The sequence below is a fragment of the Mus caroli genome, unplaced genomic scaffold (genome assembly GCF_978045245.1).
Source record: "Mus caroli unplaced genomic scaffold, Mus_caroli_1 scaffold_18, whole genome shotgun sequence".
NCBI classification, from domain to species: Eukaryota; Metazoa; Chordata; class Mammalia; order Rodentia; family Muridae; genus Mus; species Mus caroli.
Window position 1 is genome coordinate 8,650,717 of NW_028227273.1, and position 16,085 is coordinate 8,666,801.

Below are 16,085 nucleotides of genomic sequence, written 5' to 3' on the forward strand. Positions count from 1 at the left end.
CAAGAAGGCATCTTTCTGGATGTTTCTAGCAGCTAGAGGGCAGTGTGCAGACACTCTGTCCTGCATGTGCTCAGGAGAGAGGAGACAGTTTAAGTACTGTCTTAGTTAGGGTTTTACTGCTGTGAACAGACACCATGACCAAGGCAAGTCCTATAAAAAACAACATTTAATTGGGGCTGGCTTACAGGTTCAGAGGTTCAGTCCATTATCATCAAAGAGGGAGTGTGACAGTATCCAGGCAGGCATGGCACAGGAGAAGCTGAGAGTTCTATGTCTTCATCCAAAGGCTGCTAGTGGAAGACTGACTTCCAGGCAACCAGGGCGAGGATCTTATGCCCACACCCACAGTGACACACCCATTCCAACCAGGTTACACCTATTCCAACAAGGCCACACCTCCAGATGGTGCCACTCCCTGGTCCAAGGATATATAAACCATCACAAGTACTTTGTACTTTTGCCTGATAAATCTTTTGCTTTGCTTAGAAATTGCATTTTTGAAGAGGTAATACAGCTAGTGGGACTTGGGACAGTGTACTTCTTGAGCTCAAGTTTTCGTGTGTAGAAAATGATAATATTAGCTTCTATCTCAAATAATTTAAATGAGTCAATGCTAAATCATAAATCACAAAGCAGTAGCTCTTTACAAAGTAAAAGTCAACATTAAAATTGTTATGGTATTTCTCCCTAGGGCCCCTCCCTCCCTCTCTGTGCGTTCTTTCTTACTTTCCCTTAGTAAATACATATCTGCTTTACTTAAGTCAACGAATAAGTAAGTAAAGGGGACACTGTAAAGTAAAGACTGAGTCTCCCGCTCTGCCTTTCCGTGTTCTCTAGGGTTGCTCGCTGCTGTTCTGCTGGGTTTGCCTCGTTTCTCTAAGGCAGGATAGCCAGGCCTCGCTTAGAGTTTCTGGGTCAGTGTATGGTAGGTGGGGCCTGATAGAGTGCATTCTCATCAGGGCTGTAGCTGCTGCTTATGCTGCTGCTCTGAAGATCGTAGACTGAACTGCTGGTGTAACCCACAGAGCCCATGCACTCTCAAGGCGCAGCGTGTACGGGTTGACGCAGCAGCAGAACTGGAGCAGTGGGAGATCAGATTTTGACTGACTTCTTTCCCAGTTAGCTTTCTGGAGAGAGAGTTGGTATTTACTTTATTGATTATCTGTGCTGCCGAGACTTAGACCCAGGGCCTTGTGTGTACTCAGCAGACACTTTACCACTGAGCTGCTCCTCATCCCTGGGACTTGGAAAACATGTGAAGACTGGCATGCAGCTCAGGGCTGAAGGATGTGGGGAGCTTCAGAGAGTATGTGAAAAAGCCCAGATTAGCAAGGAAAGATGTGTAGACTGGGGCAATATGCCTAGGGATTTGGGGTTTGTTTGTTTGTTTGTTTGTTTGTTTGTTTGTTTTTCAAGACAGGGTTTCTCTGTGTAGCCCTGGCTGTCCTGAAACTCACTCTATAGACCAGGCTGGCCTCAAACTCAGAAATCCACCTGCTTCTGCCTCCCAAGTGCTGGGATTAAAGGTGTGTGCCACCACGCCTGGCTTGCCTAGGGTTTTGGAAAAAGACATAGAAAGAAAGGAAAAGTTATGCTTTCAGAACTCAAAAAATGCTTAGCAGGAAGGTCTGCAAGTTAGTCCATCAGGGTCGGGGCTTTCAAGAGGGCGTAAGTATGTTGTCTTCTTAAGGAGATCATTATTCCTCCATCTCTGCCCATGTTTTCAGGCATCCCAACTTTCCTAGGGATTTGGGGGGCAGATTCCTGCCAGATGATTGACAGGGCTAGTTGAGTTAGCTTCCCTCAGAAGAAGAACAGTAACAAAAGTATGGTCTAATCTTTGGAGCAGATGAGAATATCATATTTCCCAGGGCCAGAGGTATTCTGTTCTTTTAGCCAGGAGGGAAAGTTGTATGCAAGGTAAATGGAAGGTGGCTCTAATACCAGCCCTCAATTGCTTCCAATGCTGCTAACTCTTATTTATGACTAACAGAGTTTGGATTCCAGGTGCCATGGCATATTAGTGAAGGTTTTGACCAATTAAATTACATGATCTTGTATACATTTTGAAAGGAATATTCATAGTGCTCCTTATGGAAATAGGAATAGATGAGATTGGAGCATCTGCAAGGAGGGTAGCTAAAGGCCTCAGTGGTGTAGGCTAGAACGAGGCTTGCTGTGGGGATGGGAGAACGGAAGAGAGTAAAGACATATTTTGTAATTGGAGTTGATCAGACTTGAGAATTGGAGGTAGATGGCTTTTTTAGTTTGAGTTACTATTTGAATAGGTAGTACATGAGGAGATTGGAGGATGAGTTTGACAGGAACCTCATTTTACAAATGCAGGGTTGAGATAACCATTCGTTGTCTGGGAGACTGTCCTAAATAATTGTCTATGGGTCTGGTGGTAATGTGGAGAAGAGCCAAGCCTGGAGAGAGTTTAGCCATTTACTGCATCTGTTGTTTTGAAACAATTCTATCTGATATTTTGGCCCGATTTTCTTAATCAGTTGATGATGATAATTTTCGATAGGATATTATTTCATAGCCCAGGCTGGCTTCAGACTCATGGTAGTCCTCCTGTTTCAGCCTTCAAAGTGTTGGGATTATAGGCATCAGTATTTTGAATCATGTATCTTTCTTTGCAGGTTTTATCTGAGAGAACTAATATTGAACCTTGGGTTTGTGCCAACATCATACGCCTCTTTAATGATGACAACACAATCCCCTTCATTGTACGCTATCGTAAAGAGCTCATTAATAACCTTGATGCTGATTTCTTAAGAGAAGTTCGTCAAACCCTAGATGAGCTACGGTAAGAAACCTGAGCAGGGATGGATGTCATGTAGGAAACAAGCTGTGGTCTCTTGACGTGAAACAAGGACACGAATGAGTGGCTGTTTGCATAGTTTTGGTGCTTTGTGTCTTTTCATTGTTGTCATCTGAGTGCCGTCCTCTTCTGCCAGAGAGAGTCAGGTCTGTCTGCTATATTAGGGCATGGCCTCCCTCTGCTACATGCTTAACTTGATCATGTATCTATTGGTCTTGACCATCTTTTTTTTTTTTCATTGGAATGGTTAGATATAATGGCAGGATCAGGACTGCCAACATTTTAGTAAGCTAAAAATGCTGGTCTAAGTCTTCAACAGCTTGCATAAGCTTGTATAACATTGTCCTCTTACTGCTCAACAGTCCCCAGATGGAGGGTTCTTGCCAGTATAGATGGTCTTCAACATACAGTGGAGTGACTTAGTTTTGCAGCTTCATGATAGTCAAGTCCGCAAGCATTTAAACTCTACTTTGAATATTTTGAGGATTTGTTTTGTTTTGATTTTGGGGTTTTTGTTTGTTTGTTTGTTTGTTTGTTTTTTGTTTTTTTTTTTGAGACAGGGTTTCTCTGTGTAGCCCTGGCTGTCCTGGAACTCACTCTAAAGACCAGGCTGACCTCGAACTCAGAAATCTGCCTGCCTCTGTCTCCCAGGCGCTGGGATTAAAGGCGTGTGCCACCACTGCCCTGTGAATATTTTGAGTTTTGTTTTTTGAATATTTAGAGTTTTTATTTTATTATGTGTTTTTTTTTTTCATGGGCAAGCAGGATGCTATATGACTCTTACACTGCTCCTGGTCAGCCATGTGATCATGAAGGAAATGATGCCATACTGTACTCTCGGTGATTTTAGCTTGGTCTCTTCTCCTATTGCTGTGATAAATGATCCAACAAAAGCGACTGAAGGGAGAAAGAACTTACTTTGCTTTCAATTCCAGGTTATTGCCCATCATTGTAGGGAAATCAAAGCAGCAGAGACCTGAAGTCGAGAGCCTTGGATTAACGTATACATGCTTCTCCTTAATACATGTATGAATGTATACATAATCCTCCTTCATGTTACCTGTATCAGTGCCATTGCTGGGCAGATTTTGTAAATAAGAACAGGTGATGAGATAAGATGGCACGTATGACACAGACAGCAGGATTGCACACCCATAATGAAAAATAACTGTTGAAAGCTAGAACTGCTGTGCCCGCCTGCCCCTCCTCTTGCCCAGCTGTGCACTGACTCATCTGCATTGATTCCTAGAGTCATGTCTGAACCCTAGATCTTTGTCAGTAGAGAATAGTCTTCAGAAGCAGTCCCATGTGCTGAGTGTGCTTACCTGAGCAGCCTTGCTGCAGCGTCAGTGAGTGCAGTAGAGGTCAGGTGCTTCCTGGTGGCCAGTCTTGGATGTTAGTGCTCAGGATGGAAGGTCAAAGGTGAGCTGGGGTGCCTTGTCAGAAGCTCTCACCACTTAGTTTGAAAGGGTTACTTCTGGCCAAGCAGGTGATAATTTGGGCATTAAAATATGTCACAGTGGTGGATTGTAACCACTAAATAAAAATAAGAAACCAAAGTCTATGGTGAAAGGAGTAAATCAGCGCATACGTCGGAAGCTTATTGAGGAATGAGCGTCTCAAAGGCTCCCCCCACAAAACACGCTAGTTACAAGGGAGGAAGTGCTGATGTCAGAAACCAGTGTCACTTCCTCAAGTGGTGATGTTCTCTCAGTAACAGGCTGCCCTGGAACCCTTTGCCTCTCTGTCAGTGAGCTGCAGTAAGAAGAGCAGTGTCACTAGCTTGGATCCCCATCAGCAGGCCCCAGGGTTTAACTGTAAGGAAACATTTCCTGGGAGGCCAGACTTGAAGACATGACAAAGTAACTGGTAGGAAGCATTTCAGAGTACTGAGACTTTGAAAGTCTAGGAACACCTGGAACATTGCTTCAGCCAGAGAGACTGCATCTGACAGCTACCCACCTTCTGGAGAGAATCCACAGAGGTTGTTGCCAGCACTGTTGCTCAGGTCTGTGAGGGAGAAGACAGTGATGGATCAGTGTTAACTACTTGACCCTGATGGCTTTATTGTAGGTTATAGATTCTTCTTTCTTGGAAATGCATACTAATGTATTTGGGGTGAATCTACTGTCAAATTGGTCAAAAATCAAGCAGTTCCCTTTTCTTTTCCCTGCTATGTTTTTGTAAGTGTGAGCTAGCCTTGAGAAGAAAGGTTGGACATAGATACTGTATATATTATGTAAGTTTTTAATTTCAGGGATGTTGCCAAGAAGGTTCATAGTAGAATCCAGAAAATTAAGAAGGAGGGGAAAATGTCGGAGTGCTTGCTGCAAGCCTTGTTGAACTGTAAAACGTTCGAGGAACTAGAGCATGTGGTAAGGAACTGCGTCTCTCAGTGGGATGCCTGAGTGCTTATGATTTGGGGTCTCTTTTTATCACTGAGGAAGACTAAGACGTAAAAAGTTAAGCCACCAGCCACTGTTAATTAATTCGCTGGTGATTTTATCTTTTAGTCTGTGTGCTAGGAACTTGGGTTTGCACATAAGGGCATTGTAGTCAATAGTCCTTGCCCTCAGGACTTTCCAGTTAAGGAAGAAGAAGAATAGATTATTCAAGTGTGGAGTGCAGGGGCGATGGCAGAACTGGAGACCTACACATGAATGTCTTCAGCCTGTAACTAGAACAGTTGGCACTCTGGTTACTTGTTGGTTTGACATCTGTGTGCTTCACCAGCCATAGGTAGAAAACATGTCTGTATTGAACAGGTGCATACTTTTAAAGTTACCCTCCCTAAATAATATAACCTAAGAAGCATTCACATACCTCGTACATTGTCTTTATTATAAGTGATCTAGAGATGATTTAAGTTTATAGGAAGCAGTGCATGGGTTGTATGGAAGCACCAGGCTATTTTCTGTAAGGGACTTGGTATTCACAGAAGCCAGCAGCCCCTCATGGATTCTTTGATAGGCTTATGTTAGAAGCTATGAGACTGGAAGAATTCACTTTCGGAAGGGATTATGGACTAGCAGGTCAGTATGGCCGCTGGGAACCAGCAACTTTTGAAATAAAAGTCAGAATCTAGAGTCCATATTGAGAAAAATCATCAGAGAACGCTGAAGAGAATCTGGAGGTGACATAAGTGGATCAGGGAGAAGAAGGTTTGTGAGTGAGGTGATGAATAGTAATTGTAGCAGGGGGTTTGGGCAAGATCCAGACTGAAAATCATTATCATTAGGGAAGTGCTGTGGACCTTCAACATAATACTTCAGCAGGCTATGTGGGAAGAGAAGCCAGCAGGCCAGCAGGTGGAAGAGTTGCGAAGGGAAGTGGGGAAGGAACGGTTGGAGAGAAGGAGGAAGAGGGAGAAGGAGAGAGAGAAGAAGAAGAGTAGGAAGAAGAGGAGGAGGGAGAAGGAGGAGAGAGAAGAAGAAGAGGAAGAGGAGGAGAAGGGGGAGGGAGGAGAGAGAAGACGAGGAGGAGGAAGAGAAAGAAGAGGAGGAGGAAGAAGAAGTATTGTATTGCATGAAACAACTTTGACTTTAACAGGGGGTTGCTTGTTTGAGGACTTTGGAGTTGAGATGGTGAGTTTTAGAGATGAGTAAATGCCAGCAGAGAATGAACTGAGCACATAGAAAATGATGAAGATAAAGCCGTAACACAAAGCACCCCTGTAGTCTGATAGAGTTCATCTCTGAGGGCACAGGACAATCCAGAGAAAGATGCTTATGGTGTTTCAGTATGTCCTAGTCCTGCGTCCCTGTTTTGATTTTGACTTTGTAAAACAGACTCCTGTGATATATTCTCTGCCTTTTTTCCTAGACTGCTCCGTATAAAATGGGGAGCAAGGGCACCAAAGCCCAGAGAGCAAAACAGTTGGGACTCGAAGGAGCAGCGCGGACCCTGCTGGAGAACCCGGGGCAGCTCAACCTGCTGTCCTACATCAAGCCTGATGTTAAAGGTACTGGCTTCCAGGAGAGGGCGGCCTGCTGCTGCTCTGCTTTTAGATGCACATGCCTGGCTCCACTCATTGCCTCCACCCGGCCTGGCTTCACCAGTGGTTGTACAACTGTCTGTCAACTGCAGATGAAGAACAGATGACTCGCACACACGGGTCCTGGCCAACCTCCTGCTTCTGGTGACTTCCCCACTCTCTGCTGTTTCTCTTTCTCTATTTACACGTGTCTCTAAGACCTGTGTTCACAACATGCACTTCCTACTTGGGCTTTCTTAATGCCATCTTCAGTAAATAGAAGGTCTCAGGGCGTTTTTATTAACTTATTAATCTTTTAAGATAGTTGATGTTTTTTTTAAAGATTTATTTATTTATTTATTTATTCATTTATTATATGTGTGTACACTGTAGCTGTCTTCAGACACTCCAGAAGAGGGCATTAGATTTTTGTTACAGATGGTTGTGAGCCATCATGTGGTTGCTGGGATTTGAACTCAGGACCTTTGGAAGAGCAGTTGGTGCTCTTAACCGCTGAGCCATCTCACCAGCCCCGATAATTGATGATTTTACTTTTAAATGATATCCCTCTATACCCCAAGGTTATAAAAATTCTATTATCTTTCAAAGCTTTTATTTTATTTCTGCCTTTTAAAAACCATATAACTTAGATTTTCTCTTCAAAAAGAATCTTAATACTTCTGGCATACACAAAGAACAAATTGGCTTCTGCTCTTAACACTTTTTCCTATGTAATAAGGGGGCTTTTTCTAAAATTTGCTTCCAAATGTATTCTGTCCTTTGTGTGAGAGAGAATGAGACAGGGCACAGGAGAAAGGTTTAAAAGATTATTATTCTCTGGAGCCTTACTCTTCAGCCTGGACTTGAACTTGCAGTTTTCTTGCCTCATCTTTAAGCTTATTTCTCAAAAAAACCATTGATTCTTTTATGTTTTAGTAATTGTATATATTAATATAGACATTGTCTAGATATACAAGCATTATTTAATGAATTTTAATGAATTTAATGAAGTTTAATTGGTCAGACAACATTGACCTGAAGTCAAATTAATATGACTGTCATTTCACACAGCTGCCTTTTCTTCTTTGGTGGTAAGAGCACCTGTGTTACTCTCTTAACAAATCCCAGTATGCTGTGTAATAGGCTGTAGTCCTCATCTGCACATTAGATGCTCTGGCTTTGTAGCCTGTCCAGCTATAGGTCAGCTCCAACTTACACCCATGTTTCTCCATCCCTGTTTTTTTTTTTTTTTTTTTTTTTGACTTTCTGTTGATTCTTCAAACTGGGAGATGTACTTATCAACAGGGGGCAGTCTGTGATAACAAAAATCTATGCTGTGTATTTAACTATGGAGGAATATGGTGCACTAGCCATATTCTAGCCAGTTGAATTTGTGTTTTTAAAAACTGAGTATTTGTGTCTGTAAACTGCAAACTATCTGTTCACAGACATACATTTTAATATGTTTGGGAAAGGACAGTAATGTAAAGAATTATTTGAAGTTAGAGATGGATTGAAATGAATATAATCCATATTTGCTTAGTTTTTAATACTTATTTATAGTTATACTTTCAGTGATTTACAGCATTTAAGGTTTTATTTTGATTGTTATACTATGGTCTATTCAGTTGCAGCCTTACAAAGTCCATTTATCTTCTTTCTTGGCAGTGTTCTGGGGACTGGACCCAGAGTCCTGTGTATGCATTTCCTTCAGCAGATCTGTATTGCTTTTGCAGAAAGCATTTCATATTTTAATGACAGATGAGCCCTAGTAGCCTTGAGATTCACTGCTGGGGCTGGACTGTGTCTGCTGTGGAGACTAGCTGCAAGGAGGTGTGCTGCCTGTTGTTCCTTATGGTTGATTCTTTGCCTTCCATTTCCTGTCTTCTTTGGTACAGTGGTCTCCTTGGTTCCTAGGTATATTACATTCCTACTAAACAGGTCTCGATACCTGTATCTCCTAAAAAGTTCTTTCCTCTGACAGGCTTAGCCGTATATACTGTGATTATATCTACCCCATGTCCCCCTCACTCCTCTGGGAACCCTCAGCATGGCTGTCCTCAAACCCACCATCATTCCTCATGTCTCCTTTGGGTGTTGTTTTTTTGTTATTATTTTTGTTTTGTGTGTGTGGGTCTCACTGTGTCCATTACTGCTGCCTGCTGGAATACTGACTGGCCTTCTTGGCTTGAGCTTGTGTGGGTAACCACAGTTGCAGGGAATTCACGAGTGCAGTGGCCATGACTTGTCCCCCACTCAGCATTTCACAGAACTCCTCTTTGTCTTCTCTCTCTCATGCTCTTTCCACGCCTTTCTCTGTTCTCTGAAGTCTGTGATAGACAATGCAGGGCCTACTCACTCTCAGCACTTCTGTTAGCTGTGCGGCTCCACGAGCTTTAGCCCACTGCAAAAGATACTTCTCAGGAGGGCCATGGTTGAAGGCAGCGCTGGTCTGCGGGGTAACCCTGACCATCCCCTTCTGACGGTCACATACGGTGACACAGGATACATGATGGTTGACAGCAGGCTTTGACACTTCAGGTCATGTGACTAACACAGACCCCGCAGGACTTAGTCTGGGCTTCACTCACTTGTTGATTCTAATCACAAATACAGAGAATTATGGTGAATTCCAGTTAACTCTGTACTGTGTGTCAGGACTTTTCTGAACAAAAGCCACTTCTAGGAGAAAGAGTTCATTTTAGCATACAGTTCCAGAGGGATGGGAGTCCATCCTGACAGAGAGGTGTGGCCGGAGCAGGCATGGCCTCAGCAGCAGCCAGCCATAAGTGTGAAGCACAGAGCAGACTGGCTGCAGGGTGAGGCTTTGAACTCGCAGCACTTGTCCCAGTGAGTGGCCTTTCAGCAAGGCCACTAACTGGGCACCAAACATTCAAATGCCTGAGCCTATGGGGGGCATTTCTCTTCTGACTACCACATTCTGCTTTTAAAACTTTGTTTGAGATGTTTCTTCTTTCTTATTTCCTTTCACTTTTTGTGCTCTACACATACACATGATCACTTTGAGTTCTATTACTGTGGGATTTTTCTAAAGAAGTATTTTAATCATTCCCATCATTCTTCCTAGAAATATTTTAGAAACCAGACATATATAGTTTTTCTTCAGTAGAAGACATTTCTTGCTCGCTACACACTAAGAATTTGACTGAAATGAAAACCTATTCTATACCAGGGATGGGCTTTGTCTGGGGCCTGGGCATCCCTGTACTGCGGAGGGCCTGAGGGCTCTGTGCTGTGAGGAGGCCTACGTACAGAGAGAGTATAAAGAGACATTGGAATGTCAGTATTCCTCAACAGGCACAGCTGTTACTGCAGAGCATTTCCAGCTCTGTCACTATGGAGATCTTATTATCGGCTTCTCTGCTTTGATTTTCCTTCTCTCTACTTTGCAGGCTGTAGTAAGCCTGAAGTGAAGCCTGTAGTAAGCCTGAAGCAACTAGGAGTGGAGCTTTGTCAGACATGTGGACATCTTCTGGTCGTTCTGGCTAGAGCACGCAGCTATGCACTATGAGAAAAGGCTCCCCACGTGACTCTGGTCATATCTCCCTCCTGCTGAGACCCGCTACCACGAGGAGAGGCAACTCAGGCAGTGACTCTCCCTAGCAGAGGTTTTAAAAAGCTTTGTCAGAATCATCTGTGATGCTCCTGTCATCAAAGCATCTGCATTTTTGACCAAGGGCAGCCCTTAGACGAGTGTAATTTTAATTATAAACATTCACTGAGTGTATAAGACTTTCAAATGGTGTTCTCCAGTGTGCTGAGGGTTTCCAAAGTCCCTTTGTTGTAGCAAACTTGTACCTTTTTGTTCACCGCTTTCAGTAACGGTTTTCATTGTAAGCCACTTTTACTACTGAGTTCTCAGCCTGTTGTTGTAATGTCTCCCTGCAATGCTGCTCTGAGGTGCTTGGGGCTCCAGGTGTTAGTGCAGAGTGGATAGTTTTCCTAGCTTGTGGCTCATCTAGTAGCTCAGGAATGCATAGACACTGCAGACATTGTAGACATTGTAGACATCTTTAACACATGCAGGTTTCTGTTTGTAAAGGTAGCTTGTCACTCAAGGTCTTTTAAGATGGAAATAGAATTTCTACTCATTTTGATCCCGATTTCTTTAAAATAGAGTACTGTTTCAGTAGTTACCAGAAGTTATTATAGCACACCAAGTATTTTTAGCTTTATTTATTGTGCCCAAAGAAGTCTGTTGCACTGTTCTCACTGGTTTTGTACCTTTTACTCATGGAAACTTTGTTCATGGAAAGATAGCCATATGACACTCAGTGCTTCTATAGTTAAAGCCTTGATGTAAATCAGCAAAACCAAACTGCAGATGAGAGAAATGGAAGAGCACCAGGCAGATGCTGTCTGTGAGCGCATGAGGCGATAGATACCACAGAGCCATGCTGGGGCAGTCAGGACTGTAAACTGCCAGTGGAGAGTGCTTTACATTTTAAAAATTTATACAAAGAGGATAGAAAAAGGCTTTCTATTTCATGTACTGCCTGTAGATGGTTTCATCAAGATGAATGTCTAGTGTTATCTTTGAGATTTTATGGGTCACTTAGAACGTGGTAATGCCTCATGCTCAAATAGCAATATTAATGAAATCACTTGAAAGGGCAAAATTTTATGTCCCATAAAATTACATATCTTGGGATATGATTGATTCAGACTTGGTTCTTACAGCATTTAATCTTTGTAGCCACATCTGGGAGATAATGATTACTCTATATTTATGGGAAACTGAGGCAGGGAAGGCAAATAACCTGTTCTAGGTCCTAGGATTGTTGAGTGGTGGGGCCAAGAGTCGACCAGATGAGCCCAAAGCTGCATTTTCACCATTTCTCAGCCTGTTAGGAAAGGGCCTGCAGCATTGCTTCTGGATATCATTTCTATGAACATGGAAGCAAGTCACTCCCATGATGCCTTTCTCTCCTAAGTCTGCTAATGTAAGAATTTATGAACTGGAATTTAGTTTAATTTGTTTAATTATAGGCCTTACAGTCAATCTTACATCTGATTCTGGTCTCCCTCTACCCTTCTAAAGGCCTTTCTGAGCTCAACGATATCGAAACAGGAGTACAACATATTTTAGCAGACATGATTGCTAAAGACAAAGATACGCTCGACTTTATTCGGGGCTTGTAAGTAGCTTTTCTTTTAGCTTTCTTCTTTGTGGGACTTATGCTATTAAGTGTTGTTAGTGCTAAACCAGTGTTTATTTAAAATTTGGTTTTCAGGCTTTTTTTTTTGAAGTACAATTCTGTGATCAAACAATTGAACCCTAATATTTAAAATAGTTAAAGATGTTTTAATTGGATTCTAAGCAGGGTGCCTGGAGCTCTGCCTTCTTGACCTGCTTAGAGAAGGGTGACCGGATGATTGGTCTGATTACCATCTATCATTTCAGCCTTCTGTGAGGGTAGATACTACCTGATCTCAGCTGTTTTGGATGGTTTATGTTGACATATAAATTGATCTTCAGAGTATACACTAGTATGGTTGCTTGTTTTGAGACAGGATTTCTCTGTGTAGATCATGCTGTCCCCAAACTCACAAAAGTTTCCCTGTGCTGAGATTAAAGGTGATGGGCATCATTAGCCAAATTTGGTAATAGCTTAAGTTATTTTTATCCTTTTTATATAAATTTGTAAAATGTAAAACACTCACAAATAAATGCTTGTTTCTTTTTTAATATTTGTGTATCTGACCAGGTGTAAACATAGATACATTTGTATCCAGTCATCTCTTGCAAAAGTGTCCTCAAAAAAAGTAAATGAGAAAGAAGTTGATAAGTTTCAGCTTTACCAGAATTTCTCCTGCAACATAAGAACCATCCACCATCACCAGGTAAGAAGGCCCTGCGTGCTGACAGTGACAATGGTGATGCTTTAGTAAGAACTTAGGCCAGTCGACTAGTCTGTATAACATTTGTAAAATGTTGTCATAGTTCCCTGATTTCCCAAATGGAGAACTGAAGGCCCAGAAGAGTTACTGACACTTAAAAATTTAACAGAGCTGACTCTGATAGCCCGCATGACTTCCTTTTGGCTGATGACATATGTTAGACCCTGCTTCCATTGCGCTTAGGTGTGAACACAGACCGTTCCCAAGACAACAGTAGTCCATTTTAGAGTAGAGTAGGTATGGTCTCATTTGGTTTTATGAACCATAGCCATTGTATGTCAGCCTTCTAATTTTCTCTTTCAGGTTATCTACCTAAGTACATATTTATGCCTTTTACTAAATGTTTTCATAGGCTGTGTACTGTGCAGCATGAGATTTAACTAGCCTGCCATGCTCTCACCTTGATGATAATGGACTGAACCTCTGAACCTGTAAGCCAGCCCCAATTAAATATTGTCCTTTATAAGACTTGCCTTGGTCATGGTGTCTGATCACAGCAGTAAAACCCTAACTAAGACAGTCTGCACATATATATATGCACCACTTGACTTGCCTGGTGCCCACAGAGGCCAGAGGAAGGCACAAGATTCTTTGGAACTAGAGTTTGATGGTTATGAGCCTCCATGTAGGTGCTGGGACCCAAACTCTGGTCTTCTATAAGAGCTATAAGTGATTTCTAGGCCCCTCCCCTACCACATTTCCTTATTATGTCTAAAATTGCTTATGGTAATTCTTTGTGCACTAGATTTGTCATAGGTGATGAAACAGATAATTTCAGTAATTTTTAAAAGTTTAGGCACAAGGGAGCTGTATTTACCTAGTTATAGACTACAAATATAAGATACTAAAACAGTGATTTGCAGTACTATCCGCAGTTGAGGGCTGAGGGTGTAGTTCTGGTAAGGGGTTGTAGAGAGTATAGGAGGCACTGGCTTTCAGTCCTCAGTAACACACATACACATACACACACACACACACACACACACACACACACACACACACACACACAGAGGGAGAGAGAGAGAGAGAGAGAGAGAGAGAGAGAGAGAGAGAGAGAGAGAGAGAGAAATATAGACAGACAGACATAGACACATACACAGTATATCTAAAAATGTTCCATTGACTATATAAATTTACTAAAATTCATTTTGCAGAAATGATCTTGTCATCTAATTTTATACCCTCTGTGTGTGTGTGTGTGTGTGTGAGAGAGAGAGACAGAGACAGAGACAGAGACAGAGACAGAGACAGAGACAGAGAGAATTTAAATAGTATTTTATGTTACAAATGTCATATCTGAGTACTTGAATTTAAGAAAAATTGAGTGATTGGATTTAAACTTGTGATTGATCCAGGCTTCTCAAGCCTGACAAAATAGAGTGGTTTAGAATGTTTCTTTGAAAATTACTCCTGTGTTTTAAGAGCTTTTTATGTTTGTGTGTGCCAGAGGGGTACTGCTGGATAGCAGATAGCTTTCTAGCCATCAAGCAAGCACATGAGAATGCATGGACACACTCTCTAAAATCCATTGATACATTGGATTATGTCAATTGACTAAAAGAGCTCATGATCACCTCATCTAGTATGTGGTAGTGTGTAGGATTATGGGTCATCCACCTGCCTCAGCTAGAGCTGGCTCAGGGGTTCTCGAGCCTTCAACAAGGCTGGGGCTGTCTGGTTCTCAGGCTCTTGGTCATCCAAGAGCCAATGGAAGCCGAGCTGAGAATGAAGTTGGGGCCCACAGGCTGAATCTAGCCTGGGGCTGGGAGGAAAATGGAAGGAGCCCCAGGTCCCGTGGGGGAGTCCTTAGCTTGTCAGTGGTAGTGGGCTTGAGCTTGGCTTGGTTGTGGTTGGGAGCACAGAGAGGCCTTCTAAGGGAGACTAGATGGCATAGACAGAGGCCTTCTCTGTGGCTTCCCATGGTGGATCCCAACGAAAGGAGGCAGTCCATGGTTTTGAGGCATTTATTGTCATGGTGGAAAGTGAATCAGTAAACTCATACCCCACTTCTCAGGATGAGTCTGAAATTAAATACCTTTTATAGGGAGAAATGCCTGGGAAGGAAATCTTATTGGCTAAGCCTTCCAGGCCTCTAGGTACCTCATTAAAATGGAGACCTGTCTTGAGCCTATGTGACCACAGGTCACATCCTCTACTGTGGAGGGGCTTGGGGTGTCGCCCTTAGATAAATCTATGGGGGGCTGTGGCTAGTGACGGGGCTGGTGTCTGGAAACAGGCAAAGCATCTACTATCCCTTCAGGGTCTTCTGGTCTTTGAGCCTTAGCTCAACTGGGGACCAATCTACCTTTCATGGTCCCACAGTAGTGAGCTCTGCTTTTCGACCTCTATGTAACTGGGTGAACATATGAACCTCAGTAGATAGATGGACTTTGTGACAAGAGGCTCTGGGGAAGCCCCGCTGGGTCACTGTTGTCTGCCAAGTTCTCTGATCCACCTCCCCTTGGCTTTGTTCTTTTGCAGACTAGTCCTTAGTGAGGTCCTGACTTTACCCCTCAGCCTTTGCACCCTTGTTCTTGTCTGTTGACCCACTGATTGACTTCCTATGCTGTTTTCAGTCTTTCTTCTTTGCTGTTACTCTCTGTAGTAATTCTGCTGTATCCTACTACCTAGCTCTAGCTTCCGTTTCTGCCTCAAGCTCTGATTTCTCATGTATAAAAGCAGTACCTTCAGCTCTGAGTTTGTTGAGTATTTTGTTCAGGAAGGGCTGCTAGACTTTATGTTTCTGAGTCTATTAAGGCGATCATGAGCTCTTTTAGTCAATTGACATAATTCAATGGATCAATGGGTTTAAGAGAGTGTGTGCATGCATTCTCCTGTGTTTGCTTGATGATGGCAGTAGACTCCCTTGGAGCTAGAGTCAGAGGCAGTTGTGAGCTGCCTGACATGGGTGTTGGGAACCCAACTCTAGTCCTAAAAGAGTAGCAAATGCTCTTAACCCCTGAGCCATCTCTCTAGCTTCTCATCTTAGTTTTTGAAATAAGGTCTTTCACAGAACATGGAGCTGATGGATTTGGCTAGGCTGGCTGACCAGTAAGCTCTGGGATGCTGCCTATTTTTGCTGCCCTGGTGCTGTCATTACAGGCACAAACCTCCATCCCCTGCCTCTATGTAGGCGTGGGGGGTCCTAACTTAGGTTCTCACACTCGTGTGGTAAACACTTTTCTAACTGACCATTTCCCCAGCCCCGTTAGAATTTTCTTTGTGAGAAAGACGTGTAACTTGAAGAAAGTATAAACAAACTGTTTTTAATACATTCCTTTGTAAATAATAAAACAATCCTGTTCTTGGCTAGAGAGGTGCTTGATTTGTTTCATAAATATGAACTCCTTAAGTTTATCA

The 16,085-nt window shown here is 42.7% G+C and overlaps 1 protein-coding gene across 2 annotated transcripts in view; it reads left to right on the forward strand.

Moving 5' to 3' along the window:
* The window catches only part of Srbd1 (S1 RNA binding domain 1), a 172,882-nt gene that overhangs the window by 12,560 nt on the left and 144,237 nt on the right, over nt 1-16,085 (forward strand). For both annotated transcript variants that reach the window (XM_021186295.1, XM_029471564.1), the window contains exons 5-9: nt 2,649-2,815; nt 5,088-5,205; nt 6,653-6,791; nt 11,866-11,962; nt 12,533-12,668. In XM_021186295.1, coding sequence (XP_021041954.1) covers nt 2,649-2,815; nt 5,088-5,205; nt 6,653-6,791; nt 11,866-11,962; nt 12,533-12,668 — 657 coding nt within the window. The remainder of the gene's footprint in view (nt 1-2,648; nt 2,816-5,087; nt 5,206-6,652; nt 6,792-11,865; nt 11,963-12,532; nt 12,669-16,085) is intronic.